The sequence below is a fragment of the Suricata suricatta genome, chromosome 4 (assembly GCF_006229205.1).
Source record: "Suricata suricatta isolate VVHF042 chromosome 4, meerkat_22Aug2017_6uvM2_HiC, whole genome shotgun sequence".
Classification (NCBI taxonomy): Eukaryota; Metazoa; Chordata; class Mammalia; order Carnivora; family Herpestidae; genus Suricata; species Suricata suricatta.
The window spans coordinates 125616233-125643284 of record NC_043703.1 but is presented as its reverse complement, the minus strand read 5'-3'; the positions used below and the strand labels follow the sequence as shown (position 1 = coordinate 125643284).

Sequence of the window (27052 nt, the reverse complement as noted above, 5' to 3'; positions counted from 1 at the left end):
ACTGACTGAGCCAACCCAGGCACCCCAAACTTTTTTCTATTGATTACATGTTGAGATGATAATATTTTGGGTGTTTTGGGTTCAATAAAATATATCATTAAATATAATTTTACCTGTTTCTTTTTTTTTCTTTTTTAATGCAGCTGCTGGAAAATTTAAAATTAGATATGTGGTTCACACTATCTTTCTGTCAGACAGCGGTGATCCAGATTGATTCTGGATGAGTGTGTCTGAGGCTTATCCACTTGGAGGCCATGTTGCCTGTGATGGGTCCCCTCACAGTTCCCTTTGCCCACATGCCTAGTTAGGACTTGACTCTGGGGAGCCTCTAAATGCCTATGTCTGCCCCTTCTGGTGTAACTGGCCTGGGGTCAGCTTTTTTTCTATTGACTTGTGATGCTCTGTGTTTTCAGTGTATCACTGCAGACGCAAACGTACATACACACCCACACACACATGCACACACACCTTCTGCACCTTCCATTTTGTTTCATGGATCTGTTGGCCTGTTTCTGTATCAATATCACATTCTTAGTGATTGGATGTAAATATATGATAATGATGTCTCTTTCTTTAATGGTTCTTAAAGTCATTTTGATTACGACCTTTTAATTTCCAGATCAATATGGGGAAGAAATGACATTTTTCCTCACGTTAAGTCAACTGATCCATGGACAGGCTATCTTTTCCATTTGTCTGATTGTATCTTAGTCTTTTTTCTTATTTTGTAGAGTTCTTGATTTAGATTTTGCTCAAGTCGTAAGTTTATTTGTTACGTTTAATAAAAATTTTGCTGGTGTAAAGACTCTCTTTGCAATATATTTTCTATCTGGTTACTAAGTTTTACATCAGTTTAACTACTGAGCTGAAGTTACGTATTCTAACAATGGTAGTTGATCCCTGGCTTTCATAGTGACTAGAAATAGCATTGATAAATAATTATTTTGTCCTCACCTTTCTGTAGTTGGTTTCATTTCTTTTTCTTGCCTTGATTTCTTGGTTAGGATACCTAGGACAGCATTAGGTAGTAGTAATAAAAAAGGGCATTGTTTTTTTCCCTAACTTGAAAAAGAATGGCTTTACTATTTCACCATTAAATACAATGCCAGTAGTTGATTAGCCTTTCTGATGTGAATGAAATGTCCTTGGATTTCTGTTTTACTAGAAATTTTATCAGAAGCACTTGTTGTTATTAGTGGAAGCAGCTTTTAAGTTTTATTAAGATCTTTTTTTTTTGGTCTCTGTTGTGAGTTTTTAAAATTAAGATGTAATTGACATGTAACATTAGTTTCGGATGTATGACGTAATGATTCGATGTTTGTAACCATTGTGAAATGATCACCACAATAAGTCTAATTAATATCCATCACCGTTATAAACCTTTTTTTCTTGTGATGGGGACTTTTAAGATCTGTTCTCTTAGCAACCTTCAGTGATGTCTTGATCTTATGGCTTTCTTTGTTCCTCTGTCTGTAGACTTATCCCTGCCCAGCTGGCCCTAAACTTCAAACACCAGGGTGTGAGTTCACTGAGAGTTATTCTCCTAAGCCACCTGTTCCTATATTCATTTAGTCAACGTTGATTTCCTGCTGGGCATGGTACCACATTAACAGAATAAGATGTAATGTGGTTGTTGCTTCCCAGAACTTGAGGGTTCATCGCTGTTTTCCTAGGACTTAGCACCATGGCCCACACTTACAAGATGCGGCGTAGTAAGCTTCTGTGGGGCATATGACCAAAGTCCTCTCTCTGTTCTACATCCTTCATGATTCCATTACTTTTCCTACTTCTTGCTCCCCCTTCACCTCTCCCTTACTACCTGAGAGCTAATTGTTCTTCAGCGATCTGGATTTGGCATGAGGGAAAAAAGGCTTACTTTCTGTCTGCGGATTTGATCTTGACATCTCAAAGCAGATGCTTGCTTCCCGTTTCAGGATGGAGTCAGGTTATGATCTGTTCTCTTTCACCCAAAGTTTGTGTCTGCTTCGTGCTAGCAGCTGCATTGCCATTCCCTATGTGCAGAAAGCAAATGACCTTGCAGCTTAGTGATGCAGGGCTCACCTTGAGCCCCCTCCCTTCTTTCCCAGCTGCACAGGTGAGTTCCCATTAGAGCCTTAACGAATTCCCTAGAGAAATGATCTTCCTAAATCCTATTTCCATGGCCACACATCACCGGACATCTGGGCACAAGCTCCAGGCGTGGGGTGCTATCTGTCTGCTTCCCGTGAAGGGCTGGCCAGAGCAAATCTGTCTGACCACAGGATTCTCCTACCCACTTCCCAGTGATGGACCAGATGTCACTGTGGGCTGGGGTGGGAATTCGAAACAGCCCCAGAGTCTGTCCTTTGGGACCTGGCCGCATCCATGTTTGTGGTCGAGTCATGGGATCCAAAATCTAATATGAGCAAAGCCAGTAGGTCTGGGTTTACCCTTTGCCTTCCTCATGTAAAGCCTGCATCTTTGAGCTTTCTGTATCTCAACACACTGAAGTTAGTAGGTTGTAAAAGTCCCTTGCAAACCCCAGACTGATCTTTGGATGATGCATAAGGGCCCTATGATCTGAATTGCTATTGTGCAGAATTGTTTCTGTTACTGTTTACTCTTGCCAATAGATGGCACTAACATATTTCATATTTGCCTTTTCACCTGTCACTTCTGCTGTCCCTTCCAGTAGTATGTGTCACTACTCGTTCTTGCCTTCTACCCCTAGGATCCTAACAACTTGCTCTGCTCTTTCCCACCCCCCAAAGTGAAACCTTGAACAATGGCTTGGGCCAATGGGTTTTTGAGTCTTATGAGAAAGTGCATTTCTTGAGTCACAGTTTTGGGGTGTTGGGAAGATGGGGATTTTTCTTCTTAGGAACACGTTCTCTTTAGATTAGTTACAGGACTCTGGGTGGCTCAGTCAGTTAATCATCCGACTTTTGATTTCAGCTCAGGTTGTGATCTCACAGTTGTGAGATGGAGGCCTGAATTGGGCTCTGTACTGGGCAGAGAGCCTGCTTAAGATTCTCTCTCTCCCTGCCCCCCCCTCTCTCTCTCTCAAAAAAAAAAATAAATAAATTCAATGGATCACTTGCATAATAGAAGAAACCATGGCTCTAGGATAGGCTGTGTCCCAGGCTGGGCAGAGTGATGGAGGCAGCCCCTGGCAGGGCAGATCCCTAGAAAGATGCCGTCCATGTGTCTCCATCTCTGGCTAGTAAGGGCCAGGTGGATGTAGGAGAGATATGAGCTGGGGAGGTGCTGGCTGGTCTGAAAAGCCTCCTGAGGACATAGGACATTCTTTAGGAGGGTGTGGACCTGCCAGGCCCAGGATAGCCCAATCCTGGGAAAGCATGAGGGTACCTTGTTTTGTACTTTGCAGGCCTCTCCTCAGGTCTCTGTGCCCTGAAGCCGTGGCAAGAGTGCCATGGTGCATCAGGCAGAGGCTCCGCTGGGGTCGGTTTCCTGTTGGAATAAACCTGGTGGAGGGTCTGGGGTCATGCAGAGACTAGGCAGGGCTGTCCTGGGCTCCCCAGTTTCCTGTTTTCTCCCACCCAGTACTAACCAAGCCTAACCCTGCTTAGCTTCTGAGATCAGATGAGATCGGGTGTCTTCACGGTGTTATGGCTGTTCTGCTGAGTGCTACCACCTGCCAGATTCACTGGTCTAATTTGCTGAGGGTGTTCCTTCTCCCTAGTCATAAATAACAATAAAAGCAGATGATCTCATCTTTGAAACTGATCGTGATGCTGATGGGTGACTTTCCTGCATTTTCCATAATCAAAATGGAATGTGCTTGGTGACTGGCATGTGGGAGGGGTTCATGAGTGATTATAGGCTAACAGGTGGGCCACTGCGGGACATGTCAGTGAGGCCAGTGGGAGACAGTGAACTTGTAGATACCTTGGCTAAAATGGGATACAACATGAGTATATGCTAATTACTTTAAAAAGTTGAATACAGCTTTTCTGTGTTAAGACCAGCATGTTAAAATTCACATTGTGTCCAATCTTTTGTGCTTGTGACATAAATCGCTCTTTTGCTTTTTTACGTCCTTTCCCAGTACTATTCTGTGATATTTTCATGTTCTGATGCACAGCTGGGTGAAGTGCAGTAATTACTGTAAATGCCCCAGGAGCCTGTGACATCTAGTCCCTGAGTCAGCCTTGTGCCTACTTGCACGCAGAGTATCAGCATCGCCCTTCTGAGGGGCGTGGTCTTCAGACATTGGAAGTCCAGGCTGGGCTATTAGCTCTCCCAGGCAGGGGTCTTCCATGGCATTTCTTCACCTTGGCCATCCCTTTACTTTCTTGTTTCTGGACCAGAAATAGAAAATTGCATCAACTGTGTGTCTTATGGCTGGCTGTGATTTTCATGAACTTCCAGATGCAGGCTTGAGTTCCGTGTTTCTAGCTGGGAGCAGGCCTGCTCAGGATTTGAGTCTTTTTTTTATTTTATGGCTAGTCTTTATTTGGGACACAATTCTTTCAGCACTCAGCATGGGCTGGGCACTCTTGTTTCCTATTTTAGGGACTCCGAGACAAAGCTGGTGGTGATCCTGCCATCCCCTGGCTCTGGGCTGCTTCCCTAAAGTCCAAAGTGAACTTTGTGCTCCTGGGGTTCTGGCCTCACCCTTCTCTGCTGCCTTTGGAGTCCTAAGGGAAACACGTCAAGGGATGCTGCAGCCTCGTTTCTGCCCCGTGTTCCTGCCTCCTGCCTGGTGAACTAGGCTGGGAGCAGGGGGCCCCTTTGACATCTGAGCAGCAAATCTTCCATGATGGATCAGTGCCAGGACACCCCTAGACTCTAGGAATGACCCCCAGCATATCACTCAGAGTGTGAGCTCTGTCCTCCCTCCGGAGTCTGCCTCCCAACAGGGCTAGGTCAGGCAGTCGACCCTGCTTGGAGGAGAGGGGGTAGGGAGGAGGGGAAGGAGCTGGGTGGAACTGGACCAACTCTTCCCTGGGACACTCCGAGAAGCCAATCAAAGTCTCAGTATGATAAGGTACTATGTGGTCCAGCGATGGAGCCAGGCTGCCCTGCACTGCGGAGGTGGACATTGGTGGCATTGTGTAATGCCACACCTTGAACGTTATGGCGCTTTGCTGCTTTTCCTCCATCCCTCCCAACACATTTTGTGCTGCCCTTCCTCCCCACTGTCTTCCATGAGGCCCTTCCTTTCTATTCATGGTCAGTCAGTCCTTGAGAGGGAGCGAGTGGGGCTTTGGTGCCGGCCTCAGTAAAGGCTGTGGAATCATACACATGGATGACCATGTGAGAATGCAGAGGGGTCGCATTACCCCATCCCTGTGTCCCCTGCATGCACCCTCGTAAGGTGGGGGTCCCACTGAAGTCACAGACAGCACAGAGTGCCCCCAGAGATACCCCCCCCTGAGAAGTCAGTCAGCAGCACCCCACGAGGGTATTATGTTCAATGATAAGCAACCTTCCTACCCAACATACTTGCCAAGAGCAGAGGCTTGCCTGGAAGGGAGTCGGGAGGCAGGGACATGGGGCAGAAACTAGCCTGCAGCATCCCATGAAGTATCATAGTATCATTGACTATATTCCTTATGCTGTGCCTTTCATTCCCATGACTTATTCATTCCATAACCGGAAACCTGTATCTCCCACTCCCCTTCACCCATTTTGCACATCTTCCCCTCACACCTTTCCCCGGCAACCATCAGTTCATTTTCTGTTAGATGTCCTGACGTTTAAGTGTTGGCAACCACCGAAAACAATGAACAATTGTATAGTACAATAGGACTTAGCTGTGATCCAGGCAGGTCACCAGGGCCGCTTGTTCCCTACCACTCAGGTAGCATGTTCAGGCCAAACTAGTGGGTCTCAGAGTGGGGCCCCGGACCACTAACGTCAGTGTCATTAGGGAACTTGTTTATAATGCAGAATTTCAGGCCCCATCCCAAACTTCCTGAATTGGGATCCCTGGGCATGGGGCTCAGCAATCTATGGTCCAACCAGCCCTTCACATGATTCCAACCCACTCTCAAGCTTGAGAACCTCCGTTTTCTATTCTTGGCCACCATTCTAGTCTCTTCTTGAATTGCCTCTGGAAGTTACCTCAGGTTGCAGAAGACTCCTTTTCTCCTGAGATAATGGGGCAATTGCTCTTTTGCTACCTTGTGGCAGCTGTTGAATGATCAGATTTATGATTATTTAATTTGTACACTGGTGTCTAGCTTTCCATGTGTTTATCTTATATCCTGAATTTGCACAGAAATTCCCGGAGAGCAAGTGTCTTGATTTACCTTTTTTTTTTTTTTTTTTTAATGTTTATTTGTTTGAGAGAGCACAAGTCGGGGAGGGGCAGAGAGAGATAGAGAATCCCAAGTATGCTCTGCACTGTTAGCAGGGAACCCAACGCCGGGCTTGAACTCACAAACTATGAGATCATGACTTGAGCCAAAACCAAGAGTTGGATGCTTAACCGGCTGCGGCGCCCCTGGTTTACCTTTTTGAAATGAGTCTAGCTCAGTGCCTTGCAGTGACAGTTGCTAATCGCTGGCTGCTCCTTGCAGGCTGTGGTTTTCTCCTCCCTCCAGCAGGCCAGACTTCCTGCAGCAAGCGAGCCTTGGCAGTACCTCTGCTGCTACTTTCCCTCTTTACCCTGACTTTTCCCCCTCTGTTCATCCTCCCAGAGTAACTTCCTTCCTGCCACCTGGGCAGGGATGCTGGGCACACAGTAATGGCAGCGTGCCTCCCAGATCCCCGGTGGGTGAGTGAGAAGTGCAGGTAGGCATACCTCACGAGGGCTGCGTGGGTGTGTGGTTTTAGACTGCGGGGTGTCCTAGGGAGGCCTCCCCTTCCTTTCCAGAGGGGTTTCCAAGTCTGTGGTGCAGTTTTATAGCTTCTCTCTAGACCAGTCTTGAACCTTAGGGAGAACCGTAGAGATTGAACAACTTGAAAATGAAGGTGCCCTCTTGGCCCTCAGTTGCTGGCCGCAGAAGTGGGCCCACTGCAGGTGGCGTGGTTTCTGGATGTGGCCTTGGCCAGGGGCGACTGACCTTTCTCCTCCCCCCTGGGGCCATTGTGGTGAAATGGTCACCAAGGAATGTGATTGATGTGACTGATTATTTGCTAAATGTTATCCAGGCAACTTTAATATTGAGCTGGCGTTTTCAAGGGGAGGCAAGGATTCAGACAGGCAGTGGAAAAAGAGGGAGATGTTTCAAATGGGCCAACAGTGCAGGCAAACCTGGGGAATAGCCTGCTGTGCTGGCCAAATGGTGGCAGGCTGGGCGGGCCCCGTGTGCATTCGGGTAGGGGTGGAATGGAAGGCGATGCCCAAGAGGGTTTGAGTGTGAGGCTGGGAAATCTCCGCGTAAGCCTAGGGGCTGTCTGTCGGGAGGAGGTGGGAGCCCCAAGAGGAGTGTTGCAGGTCAGGGGGCCTGGAAGCGCTGTGGGCAGGAGAGGGCCCACCGGTCACTGCCGCCGGGTGTCAGAGTTAGCCTCTTGGCTCAGGGCTTCAGCCGTGTTGGTCCAGGACCCTGGGCCGTCGAGAGGAAGACACTGTGAGGCTGGGAACCGTGGTCTCTGTGGACCAGAGTTTGTTTGCTGTACCAGGGAAGCCTGATACGGATCTGATACCGGATATTGGAAAAAACAAAATAAGAGAACGTCCAGGAGCAGGACGGACTTTAGAAATAATACAGCCTGTAGCCATTTAGATGAAGTACTTACCACTTATGCCTAACTAGCTTCAGTAACAGTTCTGAGTGTGGTTAAGTGGATGCTTTCAGTTGGGTTCTTCATCTAATTAATTCTTCTTGAAGCTTGTTTGTTTTGTCATAACTTAAAAAAAATTTTTTTTGAATGTTTATTCATTTTTGAGAGACAAAGAGAAAGTAGTGGAGGGGCAGAGAGAGAGGGAGACACAGGATCTGAAGCAGGCTCCAGGCTCTGAGCAAGCTGTCAGCACAGAGCCCGACACAGGGCTTGAACCCACGAACTGTGTGTGAGCTGAAGTTGGAGGCTTAACCGACTGAGCCACCCAGGCGTCCCTGTTTTGTTTGACCTTTAAAACACAAAAAGGAAAATTACCTTTCAGGGCAATAGAAGTGAAAAAATGGAGATTTCTAGGGTGAGGCTGAGACAGGCCGGAAGTTCACTAGGCCTTGGAGACAGGAGGGTGGTATTTGTTAGTGTCACTTAGCCTTGTGTGGGATGTGGGGGAAGGAGGTATAGAGTCTGCTCGGGCTGCCGTCCCAGAATACCACCTACAGGGAAGCTAAAACAGCAGAAATGTATTTTCTCGCAGTTCTGAGGGCCAAGTACAAGATCAAGGTGCTGGCCCAGTTGGTTTTCAGTGAAGCCCCTCTCAGCTTGCAGATGTTCTCATGGCCGTTTCTGTGTGGGGGAGGTGGGGGGGTGTGGTTAGGGAATTGCTCTGGTGTCTCTTCCTCTTCTTAGAAGGACTTCAGCCCTATCAGATCAGGGTCCTACCCTTATGGCCTCATTAGAGGCCTCCTTAGAGGCCCTGGGGGTCAGGGCCTTATCATGTGAATTTGGAGGGGGTGGGCTGCACAGTTCAGTTTGTAACAGGACGCCCACGTGCTTAGTCAGCCATCTGGCGTCAGGGCAGGACACGGACTGGGCGGAAAGGAGAGAGCAGTCAGAAGACTTGGCCAAGGAGAGATGGAGAGGAGAGGCATGGAGGGCGTGTTGAGGGGTGGCCGGCAGAGAAGAGAAGGAGGGCCTGGTGGGCCTGGTGCGTCCTGCCAAGTCTCTCCACAGGCTCTCCTGGTATCAGGAGCCAGCACCATTTACAAAAGGGCGCTTCTTCAGGCTGGACTGTCACTGAAGTTGTTTCTTTTGTCCTCATGCTTGAGTCCTTTTGCTGCAAAGAGCTCATATCCAAATTCTTAGAAGCACGTGTTCTCCCCTGGAAAGCAGACCTCAATGTCCAAAGAAGTGTGCGGAGGCTTTACCTTCTATGTCATGTAGCGTCTATTAACAGTGACAGGAAAAGGAGCGGGATTTCTCACCATCTTGCTTTGGAGGGCCAGTTTAGACTGTTCATGGGATTAGTCCCCTTCCAGGTAAAGAAGGAGGAGGAGTTTTACAGAGTGGCTGGGATGGGAGAAAGTAAGTGAGCCTGAGGAGGGGGTGCCCACTGCCTCCACTCCCAGGTGAGGTGGGAGAGCAAGGACCAGACATCCTCAAGGGGGCTCAAAACCGTATCTGGGCGGAATGTTCTGAGGACACCGAAGACCTTCCCCTACCGCTCTCCAACTATACTTCAAGGGGCTGAATGGCTCTCAAAAGTGAGCTAAGAAAAAAGACACAACAACCCACCGCCCCAGAAGGTGAGGCCTGCGCCTGAACAGATGCGAGGCCCTTTGTTCGCAGAGCTGGGAGGCTGGTGGGGTGGTGCGGGGCTAATGTGAGCCGCATAATGGGCGGTGCCTTTCATATGCAGAGCAGCCGTTTGATCTGAGGGGGATGAAAGTGCTGGAAAGTGGAGAGGCTCCATGGGGGGCCTTTGTCTTTGACAATAAAGGCATCTGCCGGACTCGAACCCCCTCGCCCGCTCCTTCAGCCCTTGGGCTCCCGCAACAATGCCCCAACTGGGACCTGGGTCTCCCCACAGCTGAAGAAGTCTCAGGAAACAGAAAGAAGCATGCTGCAAATGTTGGACAGGGAGCTTAATCGATTCTTTCCACAGCCCAGAAAGAAAGGAGAGAGAAGAGCTGTAGGGAGGCAAGGGGAGAGCGGAAGGGGAGACATGGGGGGGGGGGGGGGGGGGGGGGGGGGGGGGGGGGGGGGGGGGGGGGGGGGGGCAGTGGGAAGGAAGTGGGAACACTGGAGCAAACTCTCTGGTAATACACTTGTTACTTTTCTGAAGACAGTGCAGATGGATGAGTATGTGTCACTGGAGGGTTGGAGAAGAGTATTCAGCTAATAAGACATGTTTTGAGGGTGAACTGACACTTTCTTTTTTTTATTATTTTATTTTTTGACACTTTCTTTTTAAAGACAGTATAAGGCAAGCACTACTATGAAAGCAGACATCTATTTGGATCTTATCAGAGGAGAAAAGAAAGTCCCTTTAAGTCTGTGCACTGTCAGAAACTCTATGCTAATTGGACTTTTATTAGAATTGTAATAATTTCTAATAGTACTTTCTTGCTGTCTCTTACCCTTCTTGAAGTCTTAACCAAAACTCAAAACAAAGCACTTGGCATTTGGCCTAGAGATGTTCTATTTGCAGATGACTTTTAAGTCTATTCTGTGGGGTAGATGTACTCCTTGGAAATAAGCCTGATGGTTCAGCTGGCGTCATATCATGGAGTCGGATGTGCACGCAGGTGTCATTGGAATGATTTGGGAGGGAGTGAATAGGTATGTCTTACATAGGGCTGTCCCTTCAGGGGCTGTGGGTTGGGTAGGGCGTTGGGAGAGAAGGGAACATGGTGATTTTGGCATCTCTTGTACGCCTAGAAGCGAAGAAAGATCTGAAATAGAAGAATACTTTTGTGGATTTTTTCCCCCAGAGGTGGAAATTGACCCGATATAGTGATCTCTGAGTGAAGGGCATTAACAAACATACAGGGTGACTTTGAGGCTGTCTCTGAATCTTTTTACCTGAGTGGTGCTGTTATAACCAGGATAGGGCATCCGGGAGAAGTGGGTATTTAGAGGAGGGTACTGTCCTTTCTTAGAAGTGCATGGATCCTAAGCAGCTGGGCCGGGCTTTGGAAGAAGTAGGCTTCAGGCACCTTGGAAAGGTCAAGGCTGGTCTTGATGCCCATCCCTCTGTTCTATCCAGCTTCTCACGGGAAAGAGCAGGAACTTTGGAGGCTTTGAATCTGGGTTTGAATCCTGGCTCCCTTATTTCTTCCCTTTTTGACATAGGGCAAGATACTGAACCTTCCTGAGTCCGTTTCCTCCTCTGTAAAGAGCCTTTGTAAAGGACCCAGTGCATAAAAGATATTTGATGGAAGCTGGCAGTTACTTTTGCTCACACCACCCTAAGTGGTTGGGCTTATCACTACCTACTCCGTATGCTCTGATACCCCATCCCTGTTGACATATCTTTTCCTTTTGCCTTGTTCTATTTCTTCATTCCTAGGCATTCTTTTCAAACTAGCAGGAGATACCAGGACAGCCTTGAGGTTGAATTTTATTTCTGAATCCGGTAGTTTGCCACCTTACTTGCCTTGCTCCAGTGTCCATCTTGGAGTGATTGGTTCAGTCTTGTCAGTAATTGGCTCAGGATCTGGTTTTAAGCCAATCAGCATGCAGAATTCCTCTGGCTACTCTTATTGGTGGTGTAGGCTTGAGCATGTGTCCTAAGTTGGGGCAAATCGATGGAAGAGAGAGGTTAGAACAGAGGTTTTCATTTGCCCTGGGGAGGCTTGGGTTTTCTAGTTTTAAGGGTAGAGCAAAAATAAAGCAGTTACATAAACCAGGAGAGCCCTGAACTTACCATGCTCCTCTGCTTTGGGCTTTCTGTTGTGTAAGAGTCTGTTTCCTTTTGGTTTAAACTAACTTAGTCTCTGTTCATCTTTATTCCCACGGTCCCTGTGACTGCTCCATATAAACTCCCCCTTCCTTATCTGAAGTCACTCCTTTTCTTTATCAAATATGTATTCTAAACAATGTAGTGTTTGGTCTTGCTTTCGAATTGTTCTACAATGGAACTAGATTATGTCCATTCTTCTGTGTCTTGCTGATTAAGCAAAATTGTGTGATATTCATTCATGCTAATGTGTATGGCCTTATTCTTTTGCATTGTTGTGTGGCATCTACCACAACTTTTTCGTTCCCTTCTTGATGGACATTCTGGCTGTGTCCAGGGTTTTGCTCTTTCAAATTATTTTGCTATAAACATCATAGTATTCTCCTAGAACACACATGTGAGAGCTTCATTCCCACATGCTATGGTTTTCCATTCTATTTAATTGAACTGTAATCAGGAATGCTGGGATAACTCCCTAGGGACACTTCTCTGAGCCTCAGTCATCCTGCTTTGACTCCTCTTTAACCTGCTTCAAAGGCTACTGTCTCCTTGGTCTCAGGAACTAGGTACCTGTGATCTGCAGCCACTTTCCACCTTCTGTGGCTCCACGATGATCCTCTCACTGCTCCCTAGCACAGTCTTAGACATGCTATTCCCGTCTACCAAGAGATGAGACCATCATTTTTTGTAGTAGGATCGGCTTCTTTAAGTTCTTTGAGAGTCAACCCAGCTGTGTCTCTCACCTGGAGAACTGGAACTAGCCACAGATTGGCTCCTCCTGGTTGTAAGATGCCCCAGATCCTTCCTAGTGGGGCCGTGGTGAGGGCAGGAGCTGGGGCTGTGGCCTTGTACTAGTTTGTAGGGCTACCCTAACGCAGTACTTCCTGCTGGTGGCTTAAAACAACAGAATGTATTCTGTTATAGTTCTGGCGGCTAGAGGTTTTATATCAAGCTGTTGGCAGGGCCCTGCCCCCTCTGAGAGGCCTGCGGGAGAATCCTCCCTTGCCTCATTCAGCTTCTAGTAGTTGCTGGCAATTTTGGCATTTCTTGGCTTACGGATGCATCACTCCAATCTCTGCCTGTGTCGGTCAGCACATGGCTGTGTTTTCACTGTGTGCCTCCACGGTGTCTTCCCTCTGTGCCTGTCTGTCGGTGTCCAGATTCCCCTTTGTGTGAGGACACCAATCCTAATGGATTAGGGCCCTAAAAGCCTCATCTTTGCTTGATTACATCTGCAAACACCCTATTTCCAAATAAGGTCACATTCACAGGTACAGGGATTAGGATGAACGCATCTTTTTGGGGGAACAAAATTCAACCCATAACATCCTCTTTTTACCCTCTCTCCTGCACGCACAGCTGGCTAAGGAGGTGATTTTCAGATTGACTTTTCTTGCCTGACCCGTGGGGACTTTCACTTGTCCTGTGGTGGTGGGAACTCCTTCTATCAGAAGCTCTATTCTCTGTTTTTGCTTCTTTTGTGCTTCAGCATTGGCCCGGAAGACTCTGGTTTCCATCCCAGTTGCTCATGGAGCCTTTACTCTGCCTGAACGAGATGATCATTTTATTTTTAGCTGTTTGTCCATTGGGTTCAGTGGTTGCCTTTGCAGTTGCCGCATTCCTAATGCCCTTTGGAGAGAGACTGGCTTCTGGCGACCTGTCGGAAGCCTCCTCCTAGGACAAGCTTGCAGCACCCTCCTCCTCCAGCCTGCTGTTACTCCCTGAGGACATGTTGGTGCCCCACCCCTGTGGTCATGCCCCGGTGCTGCTTCCTGGAGCCTTGCAGGCAGTTCCTATCATGGCTCCATCTGTCTGTCCTGGGCTTATTGACTTGGTTGCTGTAATACTCACAGCTCTTGCTGCAACCCTGTGGCTGCCTGGGCTGCTGCCACTCCTGTTGTCACCCCTTTGTGAGGCCCCGGTGGCTTCATGACTATAGGAGTGTATGTGCTTGGGACGGATACACTGGTGCTTCCATGCACAAAGGTCTTTTGGGGGTCCATTGGATTCCCTCCCCCCAGCATAAGCAGAGGAGGTGGCTCAGACACTGCAGGGACCACATGGAGGGAGGCTCCTGATGAGTGTCTGACCCAACTCCCTTCTCTGGGGAGCCCCATGGGCTGTGCCAAGCGGAGGAGAAACAGTTGAGGGAAAGAAGACCGATTGTGAGGCCAGAGGGTCTGCTCCCCTTCCTTTCTGAAATAAAGAAGATCAGATGCTTCCAAGTGGAAGAGTGTTATGTGCAGTTTCCCATTTGGTGCGGGAACCCCCTCCTGTGCACATTCCAATTTTGACTGAACAGTCCCCGTGCCGAGGAGAGCAATATGACAGTCCCCAGGCCACACCCTTGTACACTTACATATACACTCATGCTAGTGTTTCTATAGGAGACATTCCGAGAAGTAGGACACACACTTTTTCCATTTTGATGACTGCTAACAAGTTGTGCATGTATGGAAACACACATTGTACTGATGTGTACAAAAATGAGTACATGGCAATCATGGAGAGACATGGAGCTCAAAAAGAAGGAAGGACTTTCTAATAGTTAAAAATGTTGCACCGCAGAGCAGAGCACCTGACCGGAGATAGCAAGCTTTCAAAAAGAAGAGCTTGGTATACTGGGAACCTCTCCAAGGTGGCAAATCCACCAGTGGTGGCTTATTTGGCCCTGAGCCCTTAAAAATGTAACACATCTTCCAAGTGAGCCTCCAGGAACAACAATGGATTTGCAGGACGCATCCCAAAGCACTCTGAGCCCATCTCTTTGTGTGTTTGCACGCTGGGTGTGCCACCGGGCTCTGCTTGGCCTCTATCATAGACATGGGAATGTCCGTTGTATCCCCAGCAGGGTTGGCCTGAGTTCTGCCAGGATCCTCCACTGATGCCCTCAAGAGATAAATGAGTTTTTCCCAACAGGTAAGAAGTCTTCCTATGTATCTAAAGGGACACCCTGAAGGTAGCAGGGTTTTCTGCAGTTGCAAGCTTCAGGCGTAGCTGCTATTTCATGTGGTCAAAGACAGAAATCTTTACATAAGGTTTCAAGGGAAGTAGCCTGGTTGGCTCTAAGATCTTGGGGGGCCTTTGGTCCCTTCCTCTGGTGGCCCCTGGTGACATGTGTAGCATGCTTTTCACAATGTGTGGCTGGTCAGGTCAGCAGCGTGGCATTGGGGTGTGGAGGATGGGCTGATGGGTGCTCTGTCCGTGGTCCCCATTCCTGATGTGTTGTGCATATCAGTCACTTCTCTTTGGCTGATCAGGATAACGTTGCTCTCAAACAACTTTGTGTCCTTGAATACATACTCTCCTTGTGTTCCTGTTGCTGCAGGTCCCCCAGGAGGGGCTGAGCATGTCAGCGGTGTGGCTGCTGTGGGCCTGGTAGTGATATTGCACAGGTTCACTGCCCTTGGCACTGTTTGTTTTTACTGGCAGGGGAAACTGTAGCTCAGGGGCAAGGTAGTGACTGTGATGGCCCATCTCTTTCTGGAACTTCCGCCTCCACCCAGATTCCCACTGGGTGATTGTTTATCCTGGACTGCCCTCTGTGACCTGTTGCCATCAAACAGCCTTTTGTTCTGTCCCACTCCCAACAGCCACCCCCTCAGGACAGGGATGGAATCCTCTTCCCCAAATGCAGCTCCACCTCCCAGAGGGCAGGATGAATGGGGGGGGAGGGGAGGGAAGGGGATCCTGTTATTATTACAATTATAATGCAAACACATCAGGCTACTAACTTTGCTGACCCCCTCCAGGTGCTCAGAGTTCTAATATTCTACCACCCCACCTTCTGTCCTCTTCTCCCTAATGAGTCTTGCTTTGCCCTCAGATGAAAAGATTGACAACGAGTGACAGGGATCTGTGTAAGGCATCTGCCCCTCAGGAATTTTCTAAGTGACTTTGTTGCCCTACATCAGCACAAGTAGCTTGGCAAGGTAGTAACCATACAGGAGGCATAATTCTTGGAACTTTCTGGTACATTTCAAAAGCTAGACTTGAATTTAGTATGTGGACTTCTTCTGAAATGGTGTTTTGGGTGGTGATTTCTAGGTTTGGCCACACATAGTTTTGTTTGCAAGGAGGAACTGAAACAGTTCTGTTTCTGAAGCATGCTGGTCCCATAGCCCACATCCTTCCTGGTGAGGATGTGAGTCAGACTTCAAAAACTATGGTGCGGAGAATCATCATTCATAATTCAGGGTCAGAGAACCGAGCCAGGGAGTGACTGCAGGGCAGCGCATACCAGTGGCTCTCTCTCTGGAGACAGTTCATATTTGAAAGAGTTGAAGGTGTTAGCTATTCATTTCTCCAGGCTCTTGAAGCTCTAACCCGGACTTAATTCCATCAGTGACTCCCAGCCCTGCCTGCACTTGGAGTCACCTAGGGGTGATTGTAGGCGGTGGTTCCTGTAATTACGGGAGGTGCCCATAAAGGGGCTCCTGCCCGGCTGGGCCTGGTTCATGTGCAGTTGTTATAAAGCACAGAGCAGCTCTGGCTGCACTGTGTGGACCGATAGCCACAATTAAAGGAAATAAGCAAGCTACAGAGCAGTGGGTAGAGCATGCTGAGCCTTATGTCAGCCGTGGACTGGTGGATAATGGGTTGTGATCCATGGTTCAGAAGACACTGGCTTAGCAGGTTCTTGGGAAAACCAAGCCATTTGGGCATCTAGAAGGAGAAGTCTTATCTGAGATCTTGGAGAAATGAAACTGAGTGCTTTAGGATTGTCTGAAATCATCTGCCAAATTTTGCCTGGATTTCCCCCTTGGGGCCTCCCTGGGTCAGCCTGAGCCCAGAGCAGAGGTCCTGGTGACGAGGGACAGAAAAATGTTCACCTGTCGCCCAGAGGGCTGATCTGTAGCCTGCATGGTTTCAGTAAGGATGAGGGATGTGCAAGTTGCTACATTCATAAAGGGTCTCATGACTGCCTGTGAATCTCACTGATAGTTCATATCAAGCTGAATGACAAACATTTGAGAAATCTGCGGAAGTAGATTTATGAGTAGAATTCGAAGAAGACATTTATGACTTAATACTCCCTGCATCCCCTTTCCCCTTGAGCACTAAGCATATAACCACCAGCTTCATACAGTGGAAATCCAGCTCTCTGTGCCCACGGGGTCCTGTCCCCGTGCAAGCTCACTACACTTTTTTTTTTAAACTTTTAATGTTTATTATTTTTTTTAAATGTTTTATTTATTTTTGATACAGAGAGAGACAGAGCATGAGAGGGGGAAGGGCAGAGAGAAGGAGACAGAGAACTGAAGCAGGCTCCGGGCTCTGAACTAGCTGTCAGCACAGAGCCTGACGCGGGGCTCAAACCCACGGACGTGAGATCTGACCTGAGCTGAAGCCGGAGACCCAACTGACTGAGCCACCCAGGCACCCCTCACTACACTTTTTGAGGTGCACTGTACAACATCTCAAAAATTCTTTCTTGGCCATTGTGCTGGAGGATCCAGAAGAAAAAAGATTAAATTTTCTTACAACTTACAGCCATTGACAAGTCCTCAAGACAGGCAGTGACTGACATTCCTCCGGGAGCTTGGCTGCCTCCATGATGACACTTTGCTAAGGGCAAAAGGCTATCTTAGCTTAACATTATCCTGACCTCTAGGATCCTGTAAGTCTACTTTAACGTATAAACATTCCTTTGGAAACTTCCCTTATCTCTCCCCTCCCCCCAGGATATAGGTTGGCAATCATACTCCTAGCTTATGACCCATTGATATACATCTGAAGACTCTCGTGACTGAGGTTTTGTTAGACTGTAGTAAATGACCTTTTCTAAAAATAACTAGCCCCCTCAGGCTCCTGGAAACCTTGTTTCCAAAATACCTTAGAGACTCACTATCCCTGATGCCCTGCAACCTGAAGGTATATCATCAGTTACCTGTCTGCCCTTGGGTCCTGTCCCCCTGCTTTAATAAAACCACCGCTTTGCACCGAAGATGACTCAAGAATTCTTTCTTGGCCGTGGGCTCTGAACCCCAGTGCTTCAGACCATGTCACTAGGACAGCTTTGAATTGGGGACACCTCTGGGGGCAGTGGGGACACAGCTGGGATGCATCCAGGGCTCTGTATCCAGCCTGCTTTCTCACTGGGGGCACGGCAGGAAACCTTTATTTTGTCCCTTCTTGGATACAGGATATATAGTCAGAAATTTCCCTTGTCCTTTTCTCTGATTTGCTGTAGTCATTAATGTTATCTTACCGATAAGAAGGACTCAGGCCACCTGTACTCCAAAACAATGTTTGCCAAACCCTGGCTTTTTATTCCATAATTCTCTTGTCTTACATTATAATGTATAGCTTCAGCATTAATTCATGGAAAGGCATTTATTTGAATCCTTAAAGGCCAAAAGAACACAAAGAAAAAAGCGGAGGAGGCATCACTTCACCTGTCTGTCATTTGTCATCTGTCGCCTTTTACACACAGAGACACAGGAAATGATTGTTTTTAGGGAGGGTGATTGGGGTACAGGAATAGGAGGGAGGTCTTTTTCTTAATACTGCTTGGAATTTTCACCATATTCATATGAACTATTAAAAAAAAAGGTAAGCTGAGCCTGACGTGTTTTAACTTGTGTCTCCAAACACTTCCCTTGAAGTCCTAACCCTCAGGACCTGAGAATGTGACCTTATCTGGATATGGGGTCTTTGCAGATGATTTAAGCTGAGGTCTTTGGAGTGGGCACTAATCCAATATGACTGTGTTCTTATACAAAGGGGGAAATTTGAGTGTGCCTGGGTGGCTCAGTAGAGCATCCACTCTTGATTTGGGCTCAGGTCAATGATCTTGCAGTCATGATATCAAGCCCCAAAGCAGGCACTATGCTGGACGTGGAGCCTGCTCTATCCCTCTCTCTCGGGCCCTCCCCTGCTTCTGCATGTGCACTCTCTCTCTCAAAATGAATGAATGAATGAATGAATGAATGAATACTGCTACTCTTTAACAAATAAAAAATATTAAAAACAAAAAATACCAAGGGGAAATTTGGGCACAGACATACACGGAGAGTATGCCATGTGGAAACTAGAGTTATGTAGCCACCAGCCAAAGAACGACCAGAAGCTAAGAGAGAGATCTGGAACAGATCCTTCCCTAATTCCTTCAGAAGGAACATGGCCTTGCTTGATTTTGAACTTCTGGCTTCTGGAATTGTGAGATGATACATTTCTGTGATTCAAGCCGCCCAGCTTGTGGTGCTTTGTTATGGCGGCCTATGGAAACTAATACAACTTGTGAATAAATATTAGCAGAAGCTCCAAGGAAAGGGATTGGATGTAGAGGAGGAGGTGGTGCAGGGTGGGGAGTTGGTTAGGGAGGAGGTGAGGAGGGCAGCGTGCATGGCCTGGGCCATTCAGCCAGACCCCTGCACTTGCTCCTTTGCCCTGCCTTCCCTTCCTGGTCGTTGGCCTTGGCTCTCAGTGGGGCAGGCTGCCCGCTGTATGTGGGCTTGTTGGCTGCCCGGGAATAGCGCCGGTGTGATTCCACAATGCTAGGAGGCTAGGTCAATGACAAGGCCCCATCAGGATTAACCTCTTAGGAGATGTCTCTGGGGTCGGGGTAACCAAATACAGTTGTTTCTGAGGAATTTGCTAATCTGTGAGTCACATCCTGAAACTCCAAATTTGTCAGATTGGCTCAGGCTTTGCCAAGCACAGCAAAGAGAATAAATTGCTGAAGAATGACCAGTAGTTATTAATCTTGTCATATTATGGAGCCTTTTTTTGAGATGCCAGAGCAGGTCACTGAGGAAGCAGAGTCTGGACCACCAGGGCTTTAGTTGGGTGAGTTTTGGGCTTTCTTTTGTCTTTGTGGAGCCGTCATGTGCTCCCTGACTCCTGCTCTGGGGCCCTTGAGACTTCCTGCAGAGCACCAGGGGGCAGTTGCCTCCTCCAGCTGCCAAGGCAGACACAGAGGGTCGCCCCTGGTTCTCCCCAAGAGGGCACTTCCAGCCCTGCCTCTACAGCCCTGCCCCTGGTTGGATGGGGCTGGATCATCAAAAGTAAATATAAGAAGCAAAGACAAACATCCTAGCAAGGCTTTGGAAGCCTGTTAAGAACAGGTGAAATGTCTCTAGGGCAAATGACATTTGACTACATTGAGAAGGGACTGAATAAACAGACGTGGGCCACACACAGTCTTCTCCACTTTGCAGACTGGCCAGTCCATTAGAATGCTTGGCTCAATCTTCTCCAAATACCAAGAACACCTTTAAAAAAGCATTTAGAAACCAACGGAAGCTCTTGGAGGAAGGTCTGCTAAGAACAAATTCCTGGCTTGTCCTGAATGCCCTTAGGGGAAGGGCAAAATTCATTAGTATGTATTTGTTGAAAAATTGGTTTGGATTAAGACAGCAAGTGTGAGATCTTGGCCTGGGGCCTGGCATACTGCCCCTCCTCCCCTCCAAAGATCTGTTCCTCCAGGTAATCTGAAGTCATTTAACAAATCCCAGTGGTGGTGGACAGGTCCTAATGGTGTGGTTTTAGAATTTAGAGGCTCATCCCTATGGAAGACTAAATTTCCTCATTTAGACCATCATTTGTGGACATACACCTGAGTGTATCTGCCTCAGTCAGCTCATGTCACCAGTAGTGGGCTGGGGACAGGGCATGGTCCAGAAGGTCTAGGCCCAACGGAGAGGAGGGGATTTTTCAAAGAGGGACCTGCCCCCAAAGGCTTCAGGACAAGGACAGCCACTATTAGAGTAACCAAGGGAGACCGGGCCATGGGAGGAGGGCATACAGCAGGCTCCAGCCGCAGTGGCCCCGGGGGAAGCAACTCAACAAGAGCCTCTTTGCCACTCAGATTGGGGAGAATGTGTGCCAGGAGAAAGGAAGGGGTCATTTGCTGACTTGAGATGTGTAAGAGGTTGTCTCTGGAGAATCAAAAACTTCCTGCTGAAGACCTCACAGTCAGAGTGCTCAGGCAGACCCTGCCTGCCTGCCTCTCAGCAAACAGCGGGGGAATATTCCAGCAAAGCAGTGTCTGTACACGGATTCCTGGGGCAGCACGTGGAAGGGCAGCTGTGGAAGGTGATATGTCTGCATCCATACCTGGAGAGAACAGGAGAGAAAATGCCACAGCCTCTTCAGTGCTGTCAGGAGCCTCATACAGGATGGCCAGCCCCAGGCCACCTTGGTGCCAGAGTCCCCCCTTCCCCTCTGACGCAGCTCTCCGGGTCCACGGAGAACCTACTGTTTTGTAAAATTCCTTGAGTCTGGATTTTCCTAAAGGGTGTTCTAGTGAACCCTTCTCTTGTGATGCGTGCCTCAGAGAAACGTGGGAGGCCAGGCACGTTCTCCTTTCAGGAAGAAGCGTGGTGCTAACTAGCGTATCAGACTCTGGAAACTTGTACAGATCAACTGTTTGATTTGTTTAGTCCTTGTTTCTCCCTTTTTCCACCATAACTTTATTAACATTCTGCCGACCCAGTAAATCTATTAGCCAGCAGACGGATGGTTAGAGCAGACTTGTGTATGTCACGTATATATTCCTGTCCGGTCCTTCATGTGAGTGGAGCCTTTGGTACGAGTCTGTCTGTTTATCTCTGGCTACTTCCTGTCCTTCCTCCCCATTCTTCAGACCTTCCTCTGCAGCCATTCTCTGGTCTCTTTACCTCTTGGTGGCTCTCATGGGATAGCTCCAGGTTGTCTGTGTTCCTCTTAAGGTACTTCCTTCCAGTGTGAGCCACAGGGGACCGAGTTGGGCAGGACTGTCCTCCTTTTCTTTGGACACCACCTGGGGATTTGTGTTTCCTTTTTTTAGCAGCAGCGTCCATATTCTTATGGCAAAAACCCAGAGGTGAGGTTATTGTCAACCACAAACAAAAGAAATAAGATGGCGGCTAATGATTGCTGTGTCAGTGATCTTAAAAGGCCCTTGTGTTTTCTCCCCTTAGGTCATCTTTGCTTTGAACCAGACCCTCCTGCAGCAGGAGAGCCTTCGAGCAGGCAGCCTTCAGATCCCCTACACGACGGAGGATCTCATCAAACACTATAACTGTGGGGACCTCAGCTCCGTCATCTTCAGTCATGACAGCTCCCAGGTGAGGGCCCTTGTCCTCTGCCTAGCGCAGCCTGCGTTTAAACACAAGAATAAAGCCATTACCTGCTGACACCTGAATCTTCCCTGAACAAAGGATTGAGATCATAAAGGGCTCTAAAAATAAAATTGGGCAGGTTTAGATGTTGAATGAGATGCTGTGGCTAATAGAGCCATTCTTTATGATACGTGAGGACAGAGGGGGCATTGAAGAGAGTTAATTCCAGGATCCCAGGCAAAGGAAGAAAAGCTTCAGGAGATCCAGGGGCAGGCCTCAAGTCCTGGGCAACAGGCAGCATGAAGCTGCTTCCGGAGCAGGGAAGGGATCCGAGTCTGAAAGCCCCTGGCTCACTTAGGCAACCCTTCCGGGAAATGATGGAAGAGAACTTAGGCTACAGCTTGCGTGAGCATGATGGGCTTGGATATGTTCATGGCCGGACTGGTGCAATGAGTGACACACGGGACAGGTATTACCTGTGGGCCTTCAAGGGGAAGGAAGCTCAGAGGAGCGCAGCGTCCCTATGGTGGGGATATTTGTTAGTCTTTCATCAACGAGCTTCCCACAGGACCAGCCATGGCTACTCCCCTCTCCTCACCAAGCTCACGGGGCTGTAAAATGGCAGCTGAGCTTCTGAGCTGGGGCATGCATTGTCTCTCCCACCAGGACCAGTGTCCTCATGTGGTAGGGGGCTGTGAGTGATGCTGGGGGTCTGTTAGATCTGGGGACCCTAAGGAAACATGAGTGAATGGAAGAGGTGAAAAAGGAATGGCCGCCTGGGGAGAGGAACAACAGGGGCTGGATCCAGCATCAGCCCCACAAGCGTCAGAAGATAGAATGAGCTTTCCAGAGAGTCTGGAGCTGGAGGAAGTTAAACCAAGGCAAAGCGAGAGGAAGAGGAAAACAAGAAACACCTGACGGAAGAGTAGTACAGTGAGGGTGATGACAGTTCTTGGTGAGGGTGGGGAAAGAGGGGAGAGAAGTTGAGATCTATTGGAAAATTAAAATTTGAAATGGCAGAGAAAAAGCCAATATGTATGGGGGATTTGGAAATATGGACAAATGGTAAGGCTGGTGGCAGTCAGGAACAGATGTCTTATGCATCCCTTTCCTGTGGCTCTTTCATCCCTTCACACCTGCTCACAGGACCCTGCCTCTGGTGTGGGGTATTGGGAATGTGCCTGCCTCAGTGCCAGGAGGGCCGGGCTGGTCAGGCCCGGGGGAACAGGTCATAGGTCACTTTTGGCATTTAGCAGTGGGAGGTCACCCTGCATGCTCTGGGCCGCCCGTGGGGAGAGGCTGGTACAAAGGAAGCTTCTGTTGAAGAGAAGGGACTTGAGGAAATGGATGGAAGGATCTCACATAAATGACATGATTTTTAAAAAGATGATAAAGGAGAAGATGAAGACTTTGGATTTGAAAATGAAAAAAGTATCATTTCAAGGAAATGGCGAAAGGGGATCTGTTGGCCATCTCAAGTGGAAATGGATGGCGATGTTACAGGGTGAGGACTTCCGGAAGGTCTTTGGGAGGCTACTGCACATGGGAGAAGCAGCCAGGGTAGATATTCTGTTTTATATTTGAGCACAGTAATCCCTAGGTAGGGAAGAGAGCATGCGCCCAGGAGGAGGGAATCCAGGGGAGGTGGGGAGGGAGCGCGGTGTATCACCTCACCAACAGCCCCTGTTGTTGGCTGAAATACTGAAATTGGCTCACATGTGCACCAGAACCGGGGGAAATATTTGCCAGGAGGGCAAAGAACACTGGAGAAAGCAAGAGGGATACATGGGAATTGGAGAAATAATGAAAATTAAAATTGTGTGGTCTTTAGAAGACGGGTGAATGGTTATAGACATGCCATCTATTCAGCAGGACAGTTATAATTTTGATTCTAAAATATGTAATTATGTAACATTAGTTTGGTAGAGAAAGCATGTGTGAATCTAACAAGTAAAGAGGATGGATGTGTTAGGCAAAGATACGGTCTCCGGATATAAACACATGGCATCAAGCATTCTCATTGGAATAGAACAGAAGTACTGTTTAAAATAGCCTGAGCACTTTCAGCGCAGTGCGTCGACTGTGTTTTCACTTGGGTCACAGAGACTGACACCACAGCTTGAAAAGTAGTTGGTGGGAGACCCCAAGAGTGGTGTGTTCGTCTTGCCCTTCCCCTGCTTGACCTTCTTGGCTGGGTGATTTGGGGCTCAAATGAAGCAACTTGATTAGCGACTCTCTTGCCCCTAATTTGCTTTTTCTGTGTCTTTTGGCGGAGGTTCCCAATTTTATTAACGCCACACTGCCGCCGCAGGAGCGCGTCACTGCCCAGGAGATTGACAGCTACTTCCGCCAGGAGCTCATCTACAAGCGGAATGAGAGAATGGGGAAGCGGGTGAAGGCCCTTTTGGAAGAGTTTCCGGACAAAGGCTTTTTCTTTGCCTTTGGAGCCGGTGAGTCTTAGGTTACCTCTGCTGGGAGGCTGGGCTTTGCGGCTCCTTCCACAAGGGACTGCGGAGCGGGGCTGCCTGTAAGAGGTGAGATGGGGGGTAGCTTCTCTGACTTATTTCACTTGAGAAGTGGCTGCAGCTGAGGCCTGAGTATCCAGCACTGTGGAAACTTTGCTGGGCGGACTGGTCCCTCCCTGTGACATCACCATGGCCCTCTCTCCACCTGGTATTCAAGACACACTCTCCTGGGAGCTGGGAAGGCCTTTCTTTCTCTTCCCAATTTGCCACTTAATCCCAACTTCTTTATGGTACCCTTTATTTTTTTAACTTCCCCTAAAATGTGTATTGTCTCCTCTCTCCTCTCTGACTCTGAGCCTCCCAGGCCTGAGACCTGGGGCGGAAACATCAGCTATTACCAACTATTAACAGTGTACCTGGAAGGAGTCTGGGCGAATGATTTCCTTTTGTGGACTTTTTGAAATAAATTATCTCCTCTTCTTGAGTCATTCTAGCACAGCTTTGCACCTCCAGAATTAAACACAGAAATGACAACAGACTTGGGGTGCCTGGGTGGTTCAGTGGGTTAAGCATCCGACTGAGGTTTGGCTTGGGTCATGATCTCACAGTCATGAGTTCAAGCCCCTTGTCGGGCCCTGTGCTGACAGTACAGAGCCTGCTTGGGATTCTCTCTGCCCCTCCCCAGATCATGCGTATGTGCTCTCTCTCTCTCTCTCTGCCCCAATAAATAAACATCAAAAAAAAAAAAAAAAAAAAGAAGAAGGAAAGAAAAGAAATGCCAGAGACTGGGTAGTGTGCAGAAGCATTTTCTGGCCTTGGCTTTCTCCTTTCAATTCTTCCACTAACTTCATAAACCTGGGCCAGTCACCTCCCTCAGCTTTTTTTACTGGTAAAATGGGGTGGGGTGGGGGTTGGAGAAGAGCATTTCCAGAGTGGCCGAGTGAGAGGTCAAGTATAATCACCTAATCTCAAGATCCTTAGTTTAATTGCATTTGAAATTTTTCTTTTTTTTGCCATATATGATAACATTCACAGGTTCCAGGAATCAGAGTGCAGATGTATTTTGGGGGACCTATACGACAACGTCTGAAAGTCAATTAATGTCACCCCCCATATTAGTAGACTCAAGGGCAAACACATGCTCTCAATAGACATAGAAAAAGCCATCGATAAAGTGCAACATTCTTTCATGATAAACATACTCGTCAAACGAGGGCTAGAAGGGAACTCACTTCATCGGCCTGTTAAAGGGTCACCGTGAAGACCCCACATTAACATCTAAAACAGTGAAAGATGGAATGCTTTCCTCCTAGGATGAGGAACAAAGATGGCTGCTCTCACCACTTCTCTTCAACAACGTGTGAAGGTTCTAGCCAGCAAAGTTAGGAAAAGGAATAAAAGACATTCAGATTGGAAAAGAGGAAGTAAAGCTATCTCTTTTCTCAGATGACATGGACTTGTGTATGGAAAATCCTAGGTAACCCATCAGAAAACTCATAGGACTAAAAACCCAGGGTCTAAGGAGGCAGGATACAAGATCAGTACACAAAAATCTGTTGTGTTTCCATACTCTAGCAGGGAATAATTTGAAAATGAAACTAAGAAATTAGTTCCATTTAAAAGCATAAAAAAACCGACTTAGTACTAAATTTATCAAGACATTTCATGAAAACGAAAAAGATTATCAGAGGGAATTAAAGAAGACCTAAGTGAATGGAAAGACACCTCGTGGTCATGAATTGGAAGGCTTGAATAGTATTCAAATGACGATATTCTCCCCAGTTGATCTTGACATTCAATGTGATCGTTCTCAAAATCTCAGCTGATGAAAATGCTTTAAAAGTAGATAGTCGTGATGGTGGCACAGCTTTGCAAATATTCCCCAAATCACGGAATTGTGCACTGTAATTAGATGAATTTTAGGGGTGCCTGGATGGCTCAGTCCGCAGAGCATGGGACTCTTGATCTCAGGGTGATGAGTTCAAGCCCCATGTTGGGTACAGAGATCACTAAAGAAAATAAGCTTTAAATAAAGGATGATTTTTTATGTTATGTAAGTTATAGTCAAATAAAGTTGTGGAAAAAATGAAAGGTTGGGCTCCTACATCATGTTCACAAATGAACAGTTTCTGCCTTTGGTGCTTGGTCCCCTGTGAGTTGTGTGAGTGGTTTTCCTCTTCTCTAAGTCTCGTATTTCCTATCGGGATTGTGCCCAGTGCTGTGCTGCACTGTGCCCATGCCTGGCCTGTCTCAGCAAAGTTGTTAGCTCTGGCTCTGCAGCGCCCCAACAGGGGGTAGGTCCCAGAAGCCGCCCATGGCCCCTGGTAGGCATGATGGTGGCCCTCTGTTAGGACACAGAGCTGGTAGCTTGGTCCCAGAGGCTGTGCCGGGTTCTCCAGGATTGAAGGTGTCAGCTCCTGAGCGTGGGCTTTAGTTTTCCACTCCTGCAAGACTCAGTTGATCTCTCAAAAGCTTCCCTGATGGTCCAGTGGCGGGATAGCGGGGCACTGGGTGCAGGGGAAGGACGGATGCTTTGAGATGATAGTGGCCTACCGTGTGGCGTGAGAGTGGGCAGCGGGTTGGCTGGCAGCCAGGTGGCAGGTTGATCTGAGCAGCTGGGAGGGTGGGCCCTCCAGCTGAGGACTGTGCTGGGCAGATGGTCCAGGTGAGACGCAGCACCTGCGCTTGCCTCGTTCTGGGGCACAGCTCATCATATTGCCGCAGCGCTGGGCAGAGGCCTCACAGCTGGGCGCCTGGGGGGGGGTTGGGGGCGCCCTCGACAGCCGCCAGTGCCACGTTCTCTTCCTGGCGTGCTTCCTCCACCGCAGGAATCCGTTTCACCTCGTGTCTTCTGAAGGCTGTTTTGACCAGAGGGAACCACAGAAATTGCTCCCGACACTTAGCCTTAATGGTTAAACATTTTTAAAAAGTCTGTGGTTAGCAAACTTTTAGTTGCAAAGTGAGGATAAACAAAAACTAAAAGCTCCAGAATTTAAAATCAAACAACAGGTTTGACCCTGAGAAAGCACTGGTAATGGGGCAGTTTGTTCACTTGAGGGATACCGTTTTTT

The 27052-nt window shown here is 48.1% G+C and overlaps 1 protein-coding gene across 1 annotated transcript in view; it reads left to right on the top strand.

Moving 5' to 3' along the window:
• The window catches only part of TRABD2A (TraB domain containing 2A), a 52341-nt gene that overhangs the window by 13836 nt on the left and 11453 nt on the right, over positions 1-27052 (top strand). The window contains exons 3-4 of the mRNA XM_029936274.1: positions 21376-21522; positions 23792-23966. Coding sequence (XP_029792134.1) covers positions 21376-21522; positions 23792-23966 — 322 coding nt within the window. The remainder of the gene's footprint in view (positions 1-21375; positions 21523-23791; positions 23967-27052) is intronic.